The sequence below is a fragment of the Astatotilapia calliptera genome, chromosome 20 (genome assembly GCF_964374335.1).
Source record: "Astatotilapia calliptera chromosome 20, fAstCal68.1, whole genome shotgun sequence".
Classification (NCBI taxonomy): Eukaryota; Metazoa; Chordata; class Actinopteri; order Cichliformes; family Cichlidae; genus Astatotilapia; species Astatotilapia calliptera.
The window spans coordinates 11,616,064-11,634,290 of NC_137441.1; the positions used below are offsets into that span (position 1 = coordinate 11,616,064).

General features: G+C 40.0%; 2 protein-coding genes across 2 annotated transcripts in view; one reads left to right on the forward strand and one right to left on the reverse strand.

Annotated features, from left to right (window-relative positions):
* Window positions 1-916: 916 nt before the first annotated feature.
* On the forward strand, window positions 917-2,344 carry spmip11 (sperm microtubule inner protein 11). Its single transcript, XM_080295587.1, has 4 exons — window positions 917-1,167; window positions 1,734-1,910; window positions 1,994-2,117; window positions 2,201-2,344. The coding sequence occupies exons 1-4, from the start codon at window positions 981-983 to the stop codon at window positions 2,247-2,249; spliced, it is 537 nt and encodes a 178-aa protein (XP_080151713.1). The 5' UTR covers window positions 917-980; the 3' UTR covers window positions 2,250-2,344.
* Window positions 2,345-4,797: 2,453 nt separating this feature from the next.
* The window catches only part of adcy6a (adenylate cyclase 6a), a 52,795-nt gene continuing 39,365 nt past the window's right edge, over window positions 4,798-18,227 (reverse strand). The window contains exons 10-24 of the mRNA XM_080295582.1: window positions 17,415-17,543; window positions 17,289-17,317; window positions 17,056-17,203; window positions 16,850-16,947; window positions 11,717-11,804; window positions 11,502-11,618; window positions 11,259-11,411; window positions 10,967-11,142; window positions 10,694-10,714; window positions 10,310-10,339; window positions 9,988-10,120; window positions 9,529-9,792; window positions 9,237-9,441; window positions 9,016-9,140; window positions 4,798-7,753 (exon numbers count right to left, since the gene is read on the reverse strand). Coding sequence (XP_080151708.1) covers window positions 7,625-7,753; window positions 9,016-9,140; window positions 9,237-9,441; window positions 9,529-9,792; window positions 9,988-10,120; window positions 10,310-10,339; window positions 10,694-10,714; window positions 10,967-11,142; window positions 11,259-11,411; window positions 11,502-11,618; window positions 11,717-11,804; window positions 16,850-16,947; window positions 17,056-17,203; window positions 17,289-17,317; window positions 17,415-17,543 — 1,845 coding nt within the window. The 3' untranslated portion in view covers window positions 4,798-7,624. The remainder of the gene's footprint in view (window positions 7,754-9,015; window positions 9,141-9,236; window positions 9,442-9,528; window positions 9,793-9,987; window positions 10,121-10,309; window positions 10,340-10,693; window positions 10,715-10,966; window positions 11,143-11,258; window positions 11,412-11,501; window positions 11,619-11,716; window positions 11,805-16,849; window positions 16,948-17,055; window positions 17,204-17,288; window positions 17,318-17,414; window positions 17,544-18,227) is intronic.

Here is an 18,227-nt window from a genome sequence, read left to right on the forward strand (position 1 = left end):
AATTTAATCAATCAAAAAGAACAACAACTGCTCAAACCGGTTTATCGTTTGGAAGAGATGTTTTATTTATTCCACAGCTTTTACATGTTTTCTTCGCTGTCTCTTGTCTTAGCTTGTTAATTGTCTTTAATTTTCTATTCTTTTAACTTGGATTTTTACTGCTTTCACACTTTACTTGTATCCTTTTTATCTTTTACTGCAAGAGTTATTTTTAATATTGTATATAAAATTAGATCACAAACACAGTTTAAATAACATTATACAGCAAATATTCTATTTTTGTATAACATGTATGCAGTGTATATCAATGCATTATTAGAAATAAGCATTTCTAACCTTTAAGATATCATAGGTGAAGTTGTTAGTCTAAAAGTGAGTTATAAAGACATTGAGTTATAAATTGTTACTTTTTCTACATAGGGTTTTACCCATTAATCAACGGCTTTTAAAATTTTGTTGATATATACAGCAAAACACCTCGTATTTTTAGTTTTATTTCATCTGGGAACTGGCTGTGCTTAAATGCCTTCAGGTGATCTGGACCAAATATTTACAGATCACTAACTACTTCTGACTTCCTGACATTGTTTTGCATGCCAGGCGGTTTAAATTATTTGTGTGAAATGTTAAATGTGTGACAGTCCACACAGATTTTAGTTATAGAGTTATTTGAAAATTGTAGAACAGTGAATTTTGAACCCTTAGAAACCCTTAGAAATTAAATTTACTGCTTTTGAGATATAGCAGTATCAGTAGTAAAAAGAAATTCTTCATAACGTTAGCGAAACACAATTTTATAATCACTATCTGTTTTGTCTTTTCTAACTGAACCTTTTTTATGCCAATATGATTACAGATTTTTTCTTTGTAATGATGTGAATCCAACAGATATACGACAGCCCTAACTCGCACCAGACATCTTTGAAATCTAGCAAGTTATTTATCATTAAGTTGGTTCCGGGTAGGCGGGGCTTGTTGCCATGGTTATGTGTAAACGGAAAGTTCTGGTTTATTTACAGGGGGTTTTGTCTCTGGTGTGTCTCTACGGCAGGTTCGGGCAGACAAACTGCAACGTTATGACCTTTTTTGGTTTGACATACCTGGGTTATCAGAACCCGATAGGCGATAGAATGATACTGAATCCCCGGGGACCGTCTAATCCTAACGGTAAGGAGAGCTTTGCTTTCGCTTATGTGAACAATAGGTCTGAAAGCGGGGCTTGGTTGTCTTTTGGCCTAGAGTTACCTAAAGGTTTAGCTACGTGGAAAATTGGCTCATAATTTCAAAACTCTTCAAAAAGAATAAAAGATAGCAGTCTGTATTTGGAGTTCATGGTGTAGACATTTGATTTATGTCTACACCATGAACTTTGATTTTAATTTATTAATACCTAATTTATTTTCACAATCTTTTGACTTTTTATTTGGTCAGTAAAATAGAATTAAATTACACTCAGTAATTGCTTCTCCCCTTTGCCTTCAGAACTGCCTTTATTCTTTGTGGCATCGATCCAACAAGGCGCTGGAAATATTCCTCAGAGATTTTGGTCCATATTGACATGATGCCATCACACAGTTGCTGCACATCCCTGATGTATATCCGTCAAATCCCCAAATTTGCTCTATTAGATTGATTGTAGCAGCAGGCAACTTAATATTGTCCTTTAGGGCCATTGACAAGTTTTATTAGACCATATTTAGTTGTAACAGCAGTGGTAACATATCTCATTACAGATGGCAACAGCAACATCAAAGCCGGGATGCCACCTTCTCTTCAAGAACAACCGAGACACCTCAGATGTGTAGAGGACTGCCAACTTTCTGACCAGCCTCTTCCCCACAGCACTGACATACACAATGGGAGCCATGAGAGATGCGAAGCGATGATTAAGCGGCTTCAAACACCTAGATGTGAGTAAATATAACAGATGTGAATGTTGATGAGTAAACAGCTGCATCAAACAATGAGAGCCTTGGTTTCCTCTGTTCTCCAGCTCCAAACCAGCTCTACATGGTGCCTCTGACAGAGAGCCAGAGGTATGGCTGGATGGTGTCCAAGAACCCTGAGCCATGGATGCTAGTCAGACGGTTTCCTCGAAAGAACAGCGAAATGACCAAGTATGTAACATTTTCAAATCAAATAATTTTTTTGTTTTATTTTTTATAACATGTGAGTGAACTTGTTTTTATTACTTTCATAGGTTTGTTAAAGAAATGTTAAAGACGGACCCGAACTTCAGCCTGTTATGAAAACTTTTGCAGTAACACAAATTACCTCACACATAAAAACAGCAACAAACATGATGTGAAAACGTGAAATTAAACTGACAACATGCACACTTTTAGAGGTTTTTTTTTTTTTGCCTCATGCAATAGTGTTAAGCCTATTTTTGTAATGAGTGTGCTCTCTTTTTTTACATTTAAGTAATTCTTTGAATGACATGTACAGTATTAAGCCTTTGTAGAAAGTTACTGCTCAGCCAGTTTTTGGAGGTGTAAAAATGTTGGAGGGTTGCTCATTGGAGAAAAACAAAAGGGTATTCAGTCTTAAAGTTGTTAAAGCAAGGAAAAACAGGATTTGCTTTACTCCATAGTAAGGTACAGGGCCATTGATGCATCACTAACAATAAGGGTCCTTACATCTCAGATCATTGAATTTTTAGAACATTTTCTGGGCAACTATCTCTGATTTCTGTCATAATTTTGTGTTTAAATCATCTGGACACAGCAACCTTTCCTTGAAGACTAGTCATTTCAGATGAGTTACTAGTTTTTTTCAATACATTTAATATTTTTTTCTGTGTTTATTTTTACTTGTTAAATTTTAATGCCTCTTATTATTTTTTAAACTCAGTATGACTTATCTGACCCTTCCAGGCCAATGTGCATGCATATAAAGTGGGTGTGAAAAATGAAAAAAGTACACATATATTTTAAGTTATTGTCTCAGAAAGTAAGTCTACAAAGGTTTCAGCTCTGTTACACCAGGTGAGGGATTCTGTCACTTCTGTGCTGGAATCTGGGAATATAAACACATGTTTGAGCGAATTTAATCTCTTATATATTCATCTCATAAAGTATGCATGACCGCAAGTTCACAAGTTGCAGTAACTAATCCTGAAACCCAGTCCTTAAAGACTTCCTGTTTGGCACTGGAAATCAAAACTGCCAACTAGTATGTGATGACTGAGGCTTCCTATTTCTTATGTGTCTGAAATATATTTACCTCCTCCAGTGCTGAAGCAGTGAAATCAGTACAGTATGGGCTGACACTGGGATCCTTCAGCAGAATGATAACGGTTTGTTCCCTGAAATCTAATCGTGTCACAATTTATGTCTTTGAGAAACACAAAACATAAAAAGATTTCCCTTTCCGTTTATACTCAGGTCAGCTAGTTTCTGTGTTTGTGCTGTGAATGGTTTCTCCTGTCTCTTCATGCTCATTTATTGGCTGTTATACATGCTGGTGCTATTATGACTGCCTCAAAGGCCACAACAAAGAATGGAGTCACACCACCCACTGAATAGGGATTACCAAAGGTTTATTAAACTTAGTAATAATCATGGTTCATGTAAGGCTGTATCAGTGGTGCAAAGCCATGAATGGATGGCAGTTGTATGTTTAGAAACTGAATTAAGATAATAGGTCAAATAAAACAAAACAAAACAAAACAAAACAAACAGGGTTGCCATTGCATGGAGGCGGTGCAAACACTGTCAGCAAAGGAGTAGTCGGAGTGAAGACAGGGCGAGGTCTCAAAAGGCAGGGTTCAAATGTCCCTGGCCGGGTGTGGAGGGCCAGGTTTTCCAGGAAACTCCTGCAACATACACACACACACACACACACACACACACACACACACACACACACACACACACACACACACACACACACACACACACACACACACACGGCAAACCTTGCACAAAAGCCTGTGGCCATAACAGATACCAACAGTTAGAAATCGGTAATATCCACCCAGTTATTTCCCCTTATCCAATTTGAGGTCAATGAATCTGACCCTCAAAGGTCAGAGGGGCTGGAGCTTATCCCGGCTCCCATAGGGTAAGTGGCAGGGTACACCTTGGCCAGTCTCTCAAAGGGCTAACACAGTGAGACAGACAACCATTCACATTCATACCTATGGTCAATCTACGTGAACCAATTAACCCCACTAACTGCATGTCTTCAGACTGTAGGAGGAAGCTGAAATACATGTAAACACCACACAGTAAGGCCCTGAACAGATGGTGGATTTAAACACAGGAAATACTTGCTGGGAGGTAAAAGCACTAACCGTTACGCCACTGTGCTGCCCTCAGCAGCTTATATATGCCGATAATGTTGGTGCACTGATCATCAGGAGTCTTTTCTCATGTTTCCTGCTGCTGTTGCCCTTTACCTCTGAGAATACCTTGGTTTGAAGGCTTGTTTCCTACACATAAAAATGATGGATTTAAGGTCCTCCTACATAAAAAATGTGATCTAAAACCCTTTTTTCTTACAAAAAAGGAACTCAGGTCAATTTAGTTTTAATTATATATCACAACAGTCACCTTAAGGTGCTTTATATTGTAAAGACCCTACAATAATAGAGGAAAAAAAAACCCAATAATTAGACAGCACCCTATGAGCAAGCACTTGGTGACAGTGGGAAGGAATAACTCCTTTTTAACAGGAAAAAACCTCTGGCAGAATAAGGTTTAGGGAAGCTAAGACTACTGGAGGTTTCTATAAAGCAAAGATAATGACTGAGTCACATTCAGCATCAGGAGCAAAAATACAGTCACACAAAACAGCCATTGATTTTTTTTTATTTTTTTCTTCAAGGGGAAATGTTATTTTTCTCTTTGTCATAGTCCTCAACTCTTCTCGTCCTTCAAAACTTTGCAAAAAACAAAACAACAAAAAAAAATCCCCTTTTCAACTCTTCCAACTCAGGGAAAAATACAAATAAAACAAAAACAAATACGGAAGGATTCATCAGGCCTGAGCAAAAACACTGTTTCAGTAGTATGGGGACAAACCTTCCTTCCCTCTCCTCTTCCCTTCCCCTCCCAAAAGCATCCCAAGAGTTAACAATCAACACAAGTCTATGGACAGCCAATAGAAATAGAATACATACAATGAACATCTTTATAATAAACTCAAGTGCATTTTATAAACTCTTTGCTTTATACGAATCACTCTTCATTGGTCACAGTTCATGTGATAGTTGGTGATCTCCGTTGCATTACTGTCCTCTAGACGCAAGCCCGAGTATCATTGCACAGGAGGGACCAAAAGCACAGGGCTGCGTGAGCTGGCTTTGGTACAAACGTGATCAACTGTTGGTTGCCACTGCTAAGTGTGAGGGAAGAGCTGAGTCAGGGCTGATCCTACAAATTAACAGAAAGCTGCGCCCGGGGGAACCAAGACCTTTACAACGATGAGAAAGTTAACGTAAAAAATAATAATAATAATAATGTCGACGAGCCCTTGTCCCTCTTTCTCTCTCTCTGCCCGAACATTAGCGGTCCAGGCAGGGAAAGCAAGCACACTTCCCATTTAGTGTTAATCTGTGATTTGTTTTATGTCAACTTAAGGCAATCAGACTCAGCAATCAGTGCTTTCATTTTCCGCTGAGGCGGGTGTAATAGGAGAGAAAATATGTGAAGGCCTACCAACTCGACCTTGTCCTCTTTAAACAGCGTAACACGAGGGATGCTGTTTGTTACCACTGAGAACTTTAACGTGTGTGGAGGTCACCGAAAAGCCTGGCTGAGATTTACAATACTGCAGTAGTGGCATGAATTTAAAAAAATAAAAATAAAAAATAAAAAAATAAAAAGAGCAAAAAACAAAAAAAGCACAGTGATTCATTTGTAAATGTGTGTGTGTTTACTGCTATGCTTATGTGAGCATACACCACTTGGGCTCTGCTGCAAAGGCAGCTAATGGTTATTACTTACTATACATGATCACACCTATCGTCAGCTTAAAAATACTGTACTGTACATCAGGACTGAACAGCAGAACTCATTGGCTGCAGTTGATCAGTTGGTACCAGTGAGCTGGAGCTTTACGACTGGCATTTTACAAGAAAGCGTGCTGGTCTTTGATCCTCTTCATCGGAATGGAGTCATCATATTAAGCATAATAATTAATCAGAATCATCATAATAATAACAACATTAAGAATATACAAATGATGGATACAGAAGTGATACAAAATACCCTACGCTGAAAACGAACAAAAATGAAAACCAGATACCACAATCAGACATGCTTCAAAGCAGTTATGTTTGGCAAGAAAGCAGTTTCATTGTATCATAAAAACCTCACAGTGAAAATAGTTATGCCCCTTCAGGATTACAAAGCACAGTATTCAGTTAAAATCAATATATATTAATTTCCTTCATCTATTTCTTCTTCATAGAAGAATCAGGCTGTGCGATACCGATGCATTGAAATCCAAAGTTTCTCCCCCTCCCCCCCCCGAAGGCTCTGGAACGGGTCTCGGATCTAATTTCCTTCATTTCCATCTGTACCAAAACAATACCTCTCTGAAAGGGAAGGAGCAGTCGATGTCGGTGTACTGTCACGGCCGAAAAAACGGCTCAAGCTCTAAGGAACCAATCGGATGTGAAGTGAGGATGAAGAGGGGCCAAATCCTGGCTGGCTCTACTTTTACTGCTCAGGTATAACCTTCTGATAACATCCTTAGTCGTCTTTAGTCAGTTTTAAGTTAACCTAATTTAACAATCGAGGTCAGCGTTTGAATTTAGGGTTCGTGATATGCTCTTTGCTGCCTGAATGACAGACGAAATAAATGTTTTGTACATAGTCTAAAAAAGGGAGGGAGCAGACTTTGTGGCCAGCATTTGGGCAGAAAGACGGAGGGTTCAGGCCCTCTGCTTAAATAACAGAGGCGGAGATCATTGCTAACTCTAGCAAGAACATATCCACACGTCTTGCCTTGCTTTTAGTAAATACTTTAGTCTTTGGTCAATATATTCCTCCTCAGTTTATACATATATTCATACACACACAAATATGCATGTACATACACACTTAAAAAACGTGTAATAGACTGGATATTTGTGCCCGTATGTTTCCACACTTTTTCATAAAGGACCCTTTTTGCACAAAACATCGAGATCGAAATAAATAATTAATGCAGAAATAAAACATGAGTACCTGTTTGTAATTCATGTGAAATTAAAAAAAAAAAAATACAGAATAAGAAAACAAACGAACAAAAAGACCCAAAGTAAAATAAAAAAGTAGCCGTATGTACAGCGTTAATCTTCTTTTGACACAGGCTAAAAGGCGTTTTAAATAAACAGACTTTGCATCTTTCAAGAAGCCTGAGAGAGAGGCTAGACATGAGAAAAACACGTGTCCTTCGACATGTACGGGATCCAAAACGGCCGTCAAACGAGAACATTTTCCTCTCATCTAGAACACTTTCCGTTTGAAGTCTTCAAAGTTTCTCTTTTTTCCCCTCTTTGCTCGGGATTCAAGTGGTGGCGTCTCTAGTTCTTAGCCGCTCGCTCACACCGCGAGTCCTCGCTCAGTGGTGCCGTGTCCTTGCAGTGGGGGGGTCATCCCAGCATCTGCTGCTGCTGCCGCTGTCTTGGCTGCTAACTGTTGGGCGGTCCATCATTCAGGAAGTAGGTTGTCATTTCGCCTTTACCTTTTACCTTTACGACCCCACGACACTCAAGCACGTAGCCTTTGCTTACAAGCACCTGGTAGAGGTCTGTGGTCACCTGTGAAAAGATGTACACAACGATTTACAAAAGAGCGCAATATTTTAAAAGCAGTCACTTCAAACTCTTCGTCTGTTTTTGCACTGATAAACTTTTATTATGAAGCTGACAAAATGAAGTCAAGAAATCTTTACATTTAAAACTGAATTAAGCAACTTTTAATTTAAATCGTATTGATGCTGGTTAAAATGTAAATAATAACACTCATACCACTAAATCTTACCAAAAATATTTTTTTAAAAAATCATATGTGAAATGTTGAAACTGAGATATTTGAGGCCTGCTTTGTTGGTTTTTTTGGGTTTTTAAAAAAAAAATTATATTCTGGTTTTGTTTTGTTTTTCACATTTAAGACAGTGTCTCAGCTTCCGCTAATAGATAAAAGTTTTAAAACAAATTTTATCTCACCGTTTACAACTTTACAATGCTAGCAGTAGCTTTTGCCAGTTTTTAGGGGGGGGAAATCCACTGTCCACAAACACTTCAGCACTAAACTGAAGAGAGACACAGTAAGCAAAAGGCTGCTGAGTTTAGAGAAGCACTCAGCAACTAAAAAGCTCAATATCTGCTCAATAAATTTCTCTCAGAAAAAAATGCAAATAGTAAGCTGCTTTGAGTTCCAATTTTTATTTGACTAATGTTAGTTTTGTGAGTTTTTACTTCTTTATTGTTCTAGTATACTGCGATCTTTAATATCATGATATCGAGTCTCTTGCTGTTACTTTACTCTTTCAGTTCTGTGATGTCTCTTGTGTTCTTGTTTGAGCCTCGTCTATTGTCTGCATAGTAGTCTTGTTCCCTGCGTTGTGCCTCCCTCAGTCTCATTTCTGCGTTTACGCTTTGTTCCCTTTGTGTTCATGTAGGTCTCTTACATTCTGCTAAGTGCTTGTATTCATATCTCTATTGGTCTTCTTTGGTTATTTCTTATTTTACTTTGAAGTTTTGGTTTCTTTTACTTCCTGTTTGTCCTCTGTGTATAAATAGTCCTGCATGTGTCCTGTATTTGTTACTTATGTGCAGTCCTGCGTTTTTTATTGCTTTAAATTTTGTTTTTGTTCTGTTTTCATCGTTGTTTCTATATTATTTCATTTCAGTATTAAAGCACACCTGGACATCTTATCTCTAAAGTGTTTTTATTTCACATTTCTACAGCAATCTATAAATGTGCAGATATAAAATATTACCATCAAATCCACCCAGTGATATTTGATTGCTCCCTAATAACCTATCCGGGCTGATTTTATTAGTTACAAGAAACCTACCTGTATGCAGTCAGGTACACCTGTGCTATCCATACGACTGGCCACATTGACTGTGTTTCCCCAGATATCATATTGAGGTTTCCGTGCTCCAATAACCCCCGCAACCACCGGCCCAATGTTCAGACCTGTCAATTCAAGACAAAAAACAAAAAAAAGTTAAACTGCACCAACAAAACCAGCAATGTATAACCACCGTGTTTCCTCCTCTAACTTCCTCTTACCTATCTTCATCTGGAAGTTGTTGAAGGAATGCTCGTTGATATATTTCATCTGCTCTCTCAGTCTCATGGCATAGTCAGCTAGTGCAGTAATATGGGAACGGCCTTCTTTGTCATAGGTGGAGTCGTTCAGACCTGACGCTGCCATGTAGGTGGAACCGATGGTCTTGATCTTCTCTAGCTGCCTGTACTTCTCCTCACTGATGATCTGAGAAGTAAGGAGATCACAGATGGTGACTGCACCTGAGAAACAAATGACGATCACACACGGCCTTCCGAGACAGGCTGAGTTTACCTCGTCAAAGTCTGCGATGATCTCGTTAAGCAGCCGGAGGCATTCTACTCCCTCATTATTGGCCTCCAGCTCCACGTAGAACTCGGAGAAGTTGCTGATGGAGGCGAACATGACGGCTACACACTCACAGGACTGGTAATACAGCTCGTCGTTACGCCGCTCACGTGCCAGGAAGTGAGCAGCTACGTCCTTCGGTAGGATATTATGGAGGAGGCGACGATTGTAGGCTTGCAGCTCCTCCATCTCCTCCTTCTCCTCTGTGGCCTGGAAATAGAGGTTATTTATTAACTAAATCAGCTCTTATAGACACAGTGATATAATAATATAATAATTAATTTCAATTAACCATACAACAGCTCTATCAACTTTTTACTCATGGACATGTTTGAGGTATTAATGGAAGATCTTTTAGGTTAACATTGTCAGGTGGCGCCCTCTAGCGGACCCTGATGTCCATACCTGTAATTTCCACAGGAAGTCGAGGCGTGCAGTAGATTCAACCTGTTGGGCGTGCAGGTACAGTGCCAGGACAAAAACTGTGAGGATCACTGGAGTCATGACCCTCAGGGACACTTTGGTCACAACAAACGAGCTGCGGAGAGAATGACAAGCAGTGAGATTAAAGAAAGACTACAAAAAAACATTAAACAGAGAAAGAAACAAGCAAAAGATCAACAAGAAAATAACATTTAAAGAAAGGTGATGTTTAAAATTGGGCAAAATACATTATAGTAACTGAACAAGATGCAAAAATTAAAAGTAACATTGAATGTAGGCTTACCACTGGTTTGTAGTTTCATTGAAACTGGGCCTTAAATTTTAAAAAAAACAACAACTTTTAGTCAGTAGTAATAAATCATTTAAAATGATGATGCAAGAGATATTTACATCAGCAGTCTAAGGATTTGATTTTGATATCAATTTATTTCATGCTACATATTTGCAGCTAAGGTATAAATGAAAGTAGATTTTTAGAAAGAGACAATGAAACATGTTTTAAACTGTGGATTTCAATCTAATGGAATATGTATGTATAGAAGTGAAGTGAAGGAATTAAAAGCTAAATCCACAAACCGTACTTTTTTGTTTGTGTTCTGACCAAAAAATTCAATGGCAAAGGTTTAAATGCAAAAACATCAATAATAATAAAAAAAAACAAACTTACCACTGAGTTTCATTTAAATCACTAAAAACAGACAGAAAGATTCAAATATATTAATAAAATGCACAAACTTGATTTCACTGTTGTACATGCTCGAATTCATGAGTAAATAGAAGCAAAATCAATGAAAGAGCAAATAAGGGTATTTTAAGTATTTTGATTTATCCTTAAATTACTGAAAATAAAAATCTTCCATTCCCTTTCATCCCTTAAATTATCAGTACAAATGAAGTAAACCCTCTCGGTGACTTGTAATTTCACACTTGTTTCACTTACATGGCATTGGAGGTGACAAAGAGGTCTGCATTGTCAAACAGTGCTACTTGTGGCCACTCCACCAGCAGCAGGAAGGTGAGCTGGATGAGCAGCATGAGGGCCAGCTTCCCTATGCTGCTGATCTGCAGGAACACGGAGCAGGCCAGCAGCGTCAGCAGCACGCTATAGCTGAAATACTGACACAAACAGGAGGCAGCGGCGTCACAAGCACGCATCATCGACGATAGGTGTCAGGAAAACACAAATGCAAATCTGAGACTCTTCTTTTAAAGCGTGTGGACCGTTTGCTCACCTCAGGAAAGGGGCAGGAGGGGCCTCGGCTGGGGCAGATCTCTAGACCCCCCTCGACGGACACATTCAAGCTGCGGATCAGACAGGGAGTCACCGCAGAGGTGTTCAGCTTCTCAGCGACGCATTCAGCCAAACCCGTGGTGTCGCAGGCAAACTGCATGAAAGTGAAGCAGCACGACTTCAAACAATGTCGCACAAAGTTAGCAGATGCGCTTAATTTGTTTAGCGATAACTTTGATCTCACCATATTAACGAAGGCAGAGATAAAGACGAGGATAATGGAGAATACTCCGACCAGCGTGCTGTTGGTGCGAGACTGGACAATCTTCTTCGAGACAGTCTGCATCGCAGCTGGAAAAATCTACGAGCGGAAATGATGAACATGTTAAATACACGGTGAAGGCAAGAAAAAGAAAATGAGCGCAACATTTGGTATGGAGTCCAGGTGACCTGCTCTACCTTGATGCAAGAGTATATGGCACAGATGAAGAGGATGTTGGCGAGTATGATGAAGATACTGATGTAGATTCCCAGCATGACCGGGGTGCTGCAGGAAAGAATAGAGAACACAGATTATAAAAGGACATTTAGGGTTTTGTTTTACAATCATCATTATTATTATCTAAATCAGTTAAATTTCAGAAAAATACCCAGTTTATTTTTGGCATTTCATTTTCAAGGAAGAACCTTGAAAGACCCTTAAGGTTTTTCACAATATCAACATTTTTTAAAACAGTTTTTAAAAAAAAAAACAATCAATCTAAATATATTTATACCAAAAAATCATGGTCTAAAACAGCGGTCCCTAACCACTGGGCCACAGACCAGTCCGTGAGTCGCTTGGTACAGGGCCGCAAGAGTTGAGGCTTGGGTGTGAAATTTATGGTTTTCGGGGTTTTTATTGGTTTTTAGTGTTATTTTTTTAATGTTTTTATCGTTAACTCGGTTTCCCCAGGAGTTTTCCTGTGTGTTATGAATAAATCTTCTTTTTTGGGGGTATCGGCACTGGTTTTATTTTGTTGTATTTATGCGCAGCACCTTAAAGGCCGGTCCGTGAAAATATTGTCGGACATAAATCGGTCCATGGTGCAAAAAAAGGTTGGGGAACGCTGGTCTAAAATGAGTGTGGGGGCTTTAATCCATATTTGTGAACATCTGGAAAAGCTCAGCAGCATGACAGCCTGTAACTCTAAGGAGGTAGGATAACTAAAAGTGTACAACCAGTGAGTTCCTCATCAGTTCTTATTAGTCACTAAAGTGGGCGGAGCAACCCTCGGGCAGGTTCAGTTCACCAACATGTGCAACATGTCGTTCAATCACGTTTTACTGGAACGGTGTGCATCAGTGGGGAAAGGTCAGACCAGCAGTCAGTTACACATCAGGAGTGATGTGTATAATAAACTGCACTCAATCAGCTGACAACAGGGGGCTCAAAGGTGACACAACTTGGACATAAAAGTGGATTTCAGGAGGAAACGTTGTTGCACTGTGAAAGTTTATATTGTCAAAACACATTGGGAGCTTAATAGGGGTGCAACGATACTCGTATCGATATTGAACCGTTCGATACAGTGCTTTCGGTTCGGTACGCATATGTATGAACAATACAAAATTTGTAATTTATTTTATCAACTTTCCTTCTGACGATGCTGTCTGTGTTGAGCGCTCAGTGAATCTGCGTTCGACTACTCCGCCTAGGCTGCACTGTCGAGCGCAGATCCACTGAGCATTCAACACAGACAGCATCGTCAGAAGGAAGAGCGCAGGGCAAGCTAGCGAGACAGAAGTTAAGCTCTCCTTGCAACATGGCAAATTGAACCTCCCCCACCCTCATTCAGATCTGGCGTTTGGAATTATTTTGGGTTTCATGTGACATATGACCCTGAAGGTAAGCGCATCATGGACTAAAGTAAAACAGTATGTTGGATGTGCCACGCAATGCTCAATTACATGGGTGGGAACTAGTGTGTTAGCGCAGTTAGCTCGTTAACGTGTTGGCCGTCTAGCCCCACGCACGGCGATCAGGGGTAGCTCGTTAACGGAGATTTGCCGTGTTGTGGCGTTAACGTCATTTCAACGAGATTAACGCTGACAGCACTAGTGGGAACACAATGAATATGACTGCACATTTATGCCGACATCATCCTAGTGCAAAGACAAGTGGAAGCAGACAAAAACAACAAACATGCATGCTACAAACTTTACCCGAGTCATTTAGACAGCCGTTAGCACATGATTCTCCTTATGGGGACCTGATATGTTTAATATTGTGGCGAGCTCAGACAAGGAGGAGACGGAGGTATCGTTTGGTCTTGCTTCCCGTGAGCTAGCCAGGGAGCACAGCCGTTTATTGACATCTGCAGAAGAACACTGCCGCTAGCTAACTGCTCAGCGCGGCAACCGCACAGCAACAACAACACACAGAGCGCCCTCTGACCCCGGAAAGACACACCGTCGCAGCGAGAAGGCGTCACCCGTCACTATGGCAACATAAACAAAACATAACTGTACAAACAGAACCCCGAACAGCCCTGACCCGCTACATAGCCCCCACCTAAGGGGTCAGTCGTCCCCGACGACCCCATTACCCCACACAAAGTCCTGCAAATGTCCAGGTGCCTTCTTTTGGCACACCGGCCGGTCACGACCGGCGGGGGAAAAGTCACTCGGGTCAGAACATGGGGTGCCACCATCATCCCACTTCTGACACCAATGTGGCGAGCTCAGACAAGGAGGAGACGGAGGTGTCGTTTAGTCTTGCTTCCCGTGAGCTAGCCAGGGAGCACAGCCGTTTATTGACATCTGCAGAAGAACACTGCTGCTAGCTAACTGCTCAGCGCGGCAACCGCACAGCAACAACAACAACACACAGGGCGCCCTCTGACCCCGGAAGGACACACCGTCGCAGCGAGAGGGCGTCACCCGTCACTATGGCAACATAAACAAAACATAACTGTACAAACAGAACCCCGAACAGCCCTGACCCGCTACAATATGCTGCTGAGAATATAGCCCAGAAGAAGGGTATAGTATAGCTTTTATTTTGGAAAGAGTCATTTCTCTGTAATAAACTCTCTTTTCCAAAGATGAGTGATTCCTCAATCAGATACAGGGCTTGCAAAATCGCTAGCCCGACGTCCCGGGGCTAGCTTTCACTTTGCAATCGCGCGAACTGTGTATAGAGAGCGACAGTACTGATTGGTGAGTGATGATAATTTGCGCACCAATTCCTCTGACATCGTCTTATCAATCGTTAGCTTACTATGCAAACATGACAAGTGAAATCTCCCGCAGCAAGCTTAAACATATGAGAGGTTGATCGCGCAGAGAATCGCTGACCGTTATGTGTGTGTGTGTGTGTGTAAAAGCAGCAGGATATATATTTTAGTTCTGCTGAGCCAAATAAGACAGGTCAGGGTGAAGAAGTGACAGCCAAAGAAAAGCTTACCACAAAACGGAAAAGTTATGACAAATCAGACTATAAGGCAAAAAGAAAGTGCAGCTTTATGGTTTCATGGACAAAAGAATTTCTGTGGCTGCAATATGACGAGCTATATAACCGGGGCTGCACATAAGTGGTCCGCAGGTGCACATTCGCTGTCAAAAAAAAAACAAAAAAAACCGCGCACAAGATATGAAGTTGCAACGCGTGTTTGCATACATAAGATTTTCTGGAGGAGGACAGACATTTGTTTAGAACTCTTAAAGATGTCGAAGAAGCAAGCTCCTTTAAGCAATTACTTTGGTGTTCCTCCACCTCCAAAGAAATGTCAGAAGGAGTCCGAACCACAAAAGAAGCTCTCGGAAAAGTGGTTGCAGGAGGTGAGCTGGCTTCAAACAAATGATGAACGCACAGAGAGGTGGTGCGGAATGTGCCGTGAAAATCCCACTCTAGCGGACAAAAACAGTGCTTTTTATATGGACGCAAACGCGCGTTGCAACTTCTTATCTGGTGCGCGTCTTTTATTTTGACAGCGAATGCGCACATGCGGACCACTTATGTGCACCCGTGTAAATAACATAATGTTCTGCCGGGTGTGTTGTTGGTTTTCTCTCGATTTCTGAGTCGACAAGCGCCTTTGTTACTGGGACCAGTCATTTTAAGAAAGGCCCCCAAATGCAAGAAATGCATTATTGCGCAGTCTGCAATATCTTTCCCAGAACAAACACCAATTGCAAATAACATACTAAAAATAAACCTGAAAAATCTGTTTAGAACAGCGTACTATGTTGCAAAGAGTGAACTACCACTGGCAAAATTTAGTAGTCTTTGCAAACTTCAAAAAGCAAATGGCCTAGATCTTGGTCCCACTTGCCTCTTACCTGTGACTTCAGCGGAAATTTCAAATTCAGGATCTGACACAGACTGATTCATGTCCTACACAGTTCTTACAAGTTCATAGAAATTTCTGTTCAATTAGAACCAAGTATTTGAGTTGATGATTGTAATTTTTATACAATGTTGTAATTTGTTTTTCAACAATTTTTTGTTGAATGTTTTGTTTCCTTTACAATATTATACTTTAATGTATAATATTGTAAAGGAAACAAAACAGGAAACAAAATATCAATCAAAAAATTGCTCTCTTTTTTTATTCGGGCTACTTACATTTATTTTGGGCTACCAAAAACTGAAGAGTCCCTGCCCGAAGGGCTACCAGGGATTTTGAAATTTTGAGAGCCCTGAGATATATTTATTTTTTTCATTACTTTTGTTTCAGCAACATTAAATTTAAAAACTGTACTTTTGAGTTAAAATATATATTTATAATTTTAATAAATGACAAATTAAAAAGGCATGAACATTTTTTTTGTATCGAAAAAATATCGAACCGTGACACCAAAGTATCGAACCGAACCGTGAATTTTGTGTATCGTTGCACCCCTAGAGCTTAAACACTTTGGCGTGAGAAAAAGCTAGATATTTCAGAAATAAAGATGAAATTATGAAAACTTTTTCATAATGAAGCCTTAGAATTTCTACATTAGCTGCAACAGTTTGGTCTTTATGCTGAAACCGACAACATTTCGCCATCTTTAACCATGGCATTTAATTTCTCTTTGATATTTGGGCTGATTGGGACCTCATGAATGTAAAAACAAATAGTTTTTTTTACAAGATTTTTGTTTCTGAGAAAAATGAGATCCATAAATGAGGACATTCGTTTTAATTTTTGATCGAGCAGTGGCAATATCATGTGCTTGTACATGAATATCAGGCCCTTGTAGAGCAAAATTTTGTATTTTGGTCTAGGCAACCCAAAATGTGACGTCCACATATGTGGACGCCAGGTCCTAGGAGGTTAAAGTCAAAATACGAACGAGATCAGATCTCATAAATAACATCAGCATGTTTGTTTTTGTTTTTTGTTAATAACTTAAAATGTTTTACATCATTGGGGTTGTGAGATTTTTTTCTTTTAATCAATCTTATCTGTAAAAGGACAGATAAATCATTTCAGCTGTGACTCATGCAAAGGTACTCTCACAGAAACCAAGAATAGCTACAAATGAGCCTAACGGGTCCCCTTGATGGGGTTATACACAGAAGCATTCGCAGTAGAGCATTATGGGAATGGGTGAAATACTCACTGTGGAAAAATAACAATCTGTATGAAGGATATGAAGCAGAATACCAGCAGAGTACAGGCAACATAGCCTCCAAAACGATCGTCCACCTTCTTGGAATACTGCACAAAAAAAAGAAGAAATCAGAAATAATAGGAGTAGACTTTTCCACACATGGCTGATATTTAAGATAAAAAGCTTTAGCAATAATGAGGCATCACAGTTTTAACCTTTTTCTCCAGACTGGAAGTCTGGAAGGTGAGTAGAAACTTCTTAACGTGGTCTTTTCTTAGCTGGTCGATGCTGCGAGCGTCAATGGCCCGTCCCAGAAACTCATCCACCTCATCCTCTGGGTTCATGGCTTCCTGAACGCCACGGCTGCAAAAAGAAGAGGCACAGACTGAGCAGGCGATAACAGGGGTAACCCAATCAGGCAAAGTGGTGTGTCAGAGTCCGTGCTTACTTGTCTTTACTGGAGGTTTCATCAATCCCCTGGAGAAGAAAGAGAGCAGACAAAATTATGGTTCTGGCAGAAAAGCTGCAGCGCCGCTCTGTCGCTGTGAAGCAGCGCGTCGATGTCGAGTCTCACCATTTGTCTGAAGACTTTGGAGTCTTTGGTCCTGGTGAAGGTTCTGTCGGGAACCCAGCGTGGCATCAGCCCCTCGTTAGAGTTGGCTCTTGTCCGCTGCATCTTCGCCATCATCGCCTTCTCCTCCTTCTGCTCGGAGAGAACAACACGAAGGCTTGACCAACTGTTCTCGTGCAACACAACATGGAGAACGACAAAATGTGTGACTTGTTTAAATTCTGGCTTTCAATTTTCCCACGAGGCAGCTCGGGATCTTCAAGAGGACTTCATTCACAAATTATGCTTTTTCAGCTCTGTTTCCTTCAATAACTATTACATCTTCACTATCTGTTATATCGCCAATGTGCTTCAAAACCTTTGTACTTTAAAGTAGTTCAGAAATATAAAATGATTTGAAATGAATCATTTTATTAAGCACTTCATTTTTTATTTTGCCAGCACAACTGGGAAAAAATAATTAACACCCTACTGTTAAGATAAGTGTAACCTGCTCTTACACAAAACTCTTATCTGATGATTTATGTTATAATAATAAATGCTTTATAACAGGTATGATGACTCGGTGATTAGCCGTGTCGCCTCACAGTGAGAAGGTTCTGGGTTTCAAACCATCGTTTGCATGTTCTCTCCCCTGGTACTCTGTCTTCCTCTCACGGTCTGAAGACACCATAGGAGCCTAAATGCATTTTTATAATTAATGGAATTGTGTTTATTTCATATTCAGTGTTTCCAATGTAATATGTTAATACTTTTTAAATTGGCAAGACTTCATTGTTTTAAGCAAAAGTGAATATTCATGTTCAAAATAGGATT

Excerpts from the sequence above, each read along its gene's own strand:
- spmip11 (XM_080295587.1), top strand. The coding sequence starts at position 981 with ATGGTTATGTGTAAACGGAAAGTTCTGGTTTATTTACAGGGGGTTTTG. Across the intron at positions 1,168-1,733 it reads GGGACCGTCTAATCCTAACG|ATGGCAACAGCAACATCAAA; the intron begins GTAAGGAGAGCT and ends ATCTCATTACAG. Across the intron at positions 2,118-2,200 it reads AAGAACAGCGAAATGACCAA|GTTTGTTAAAGAAATGTTAA; the intron begins GTATGTAACATT and ends TTACTTTCATAG.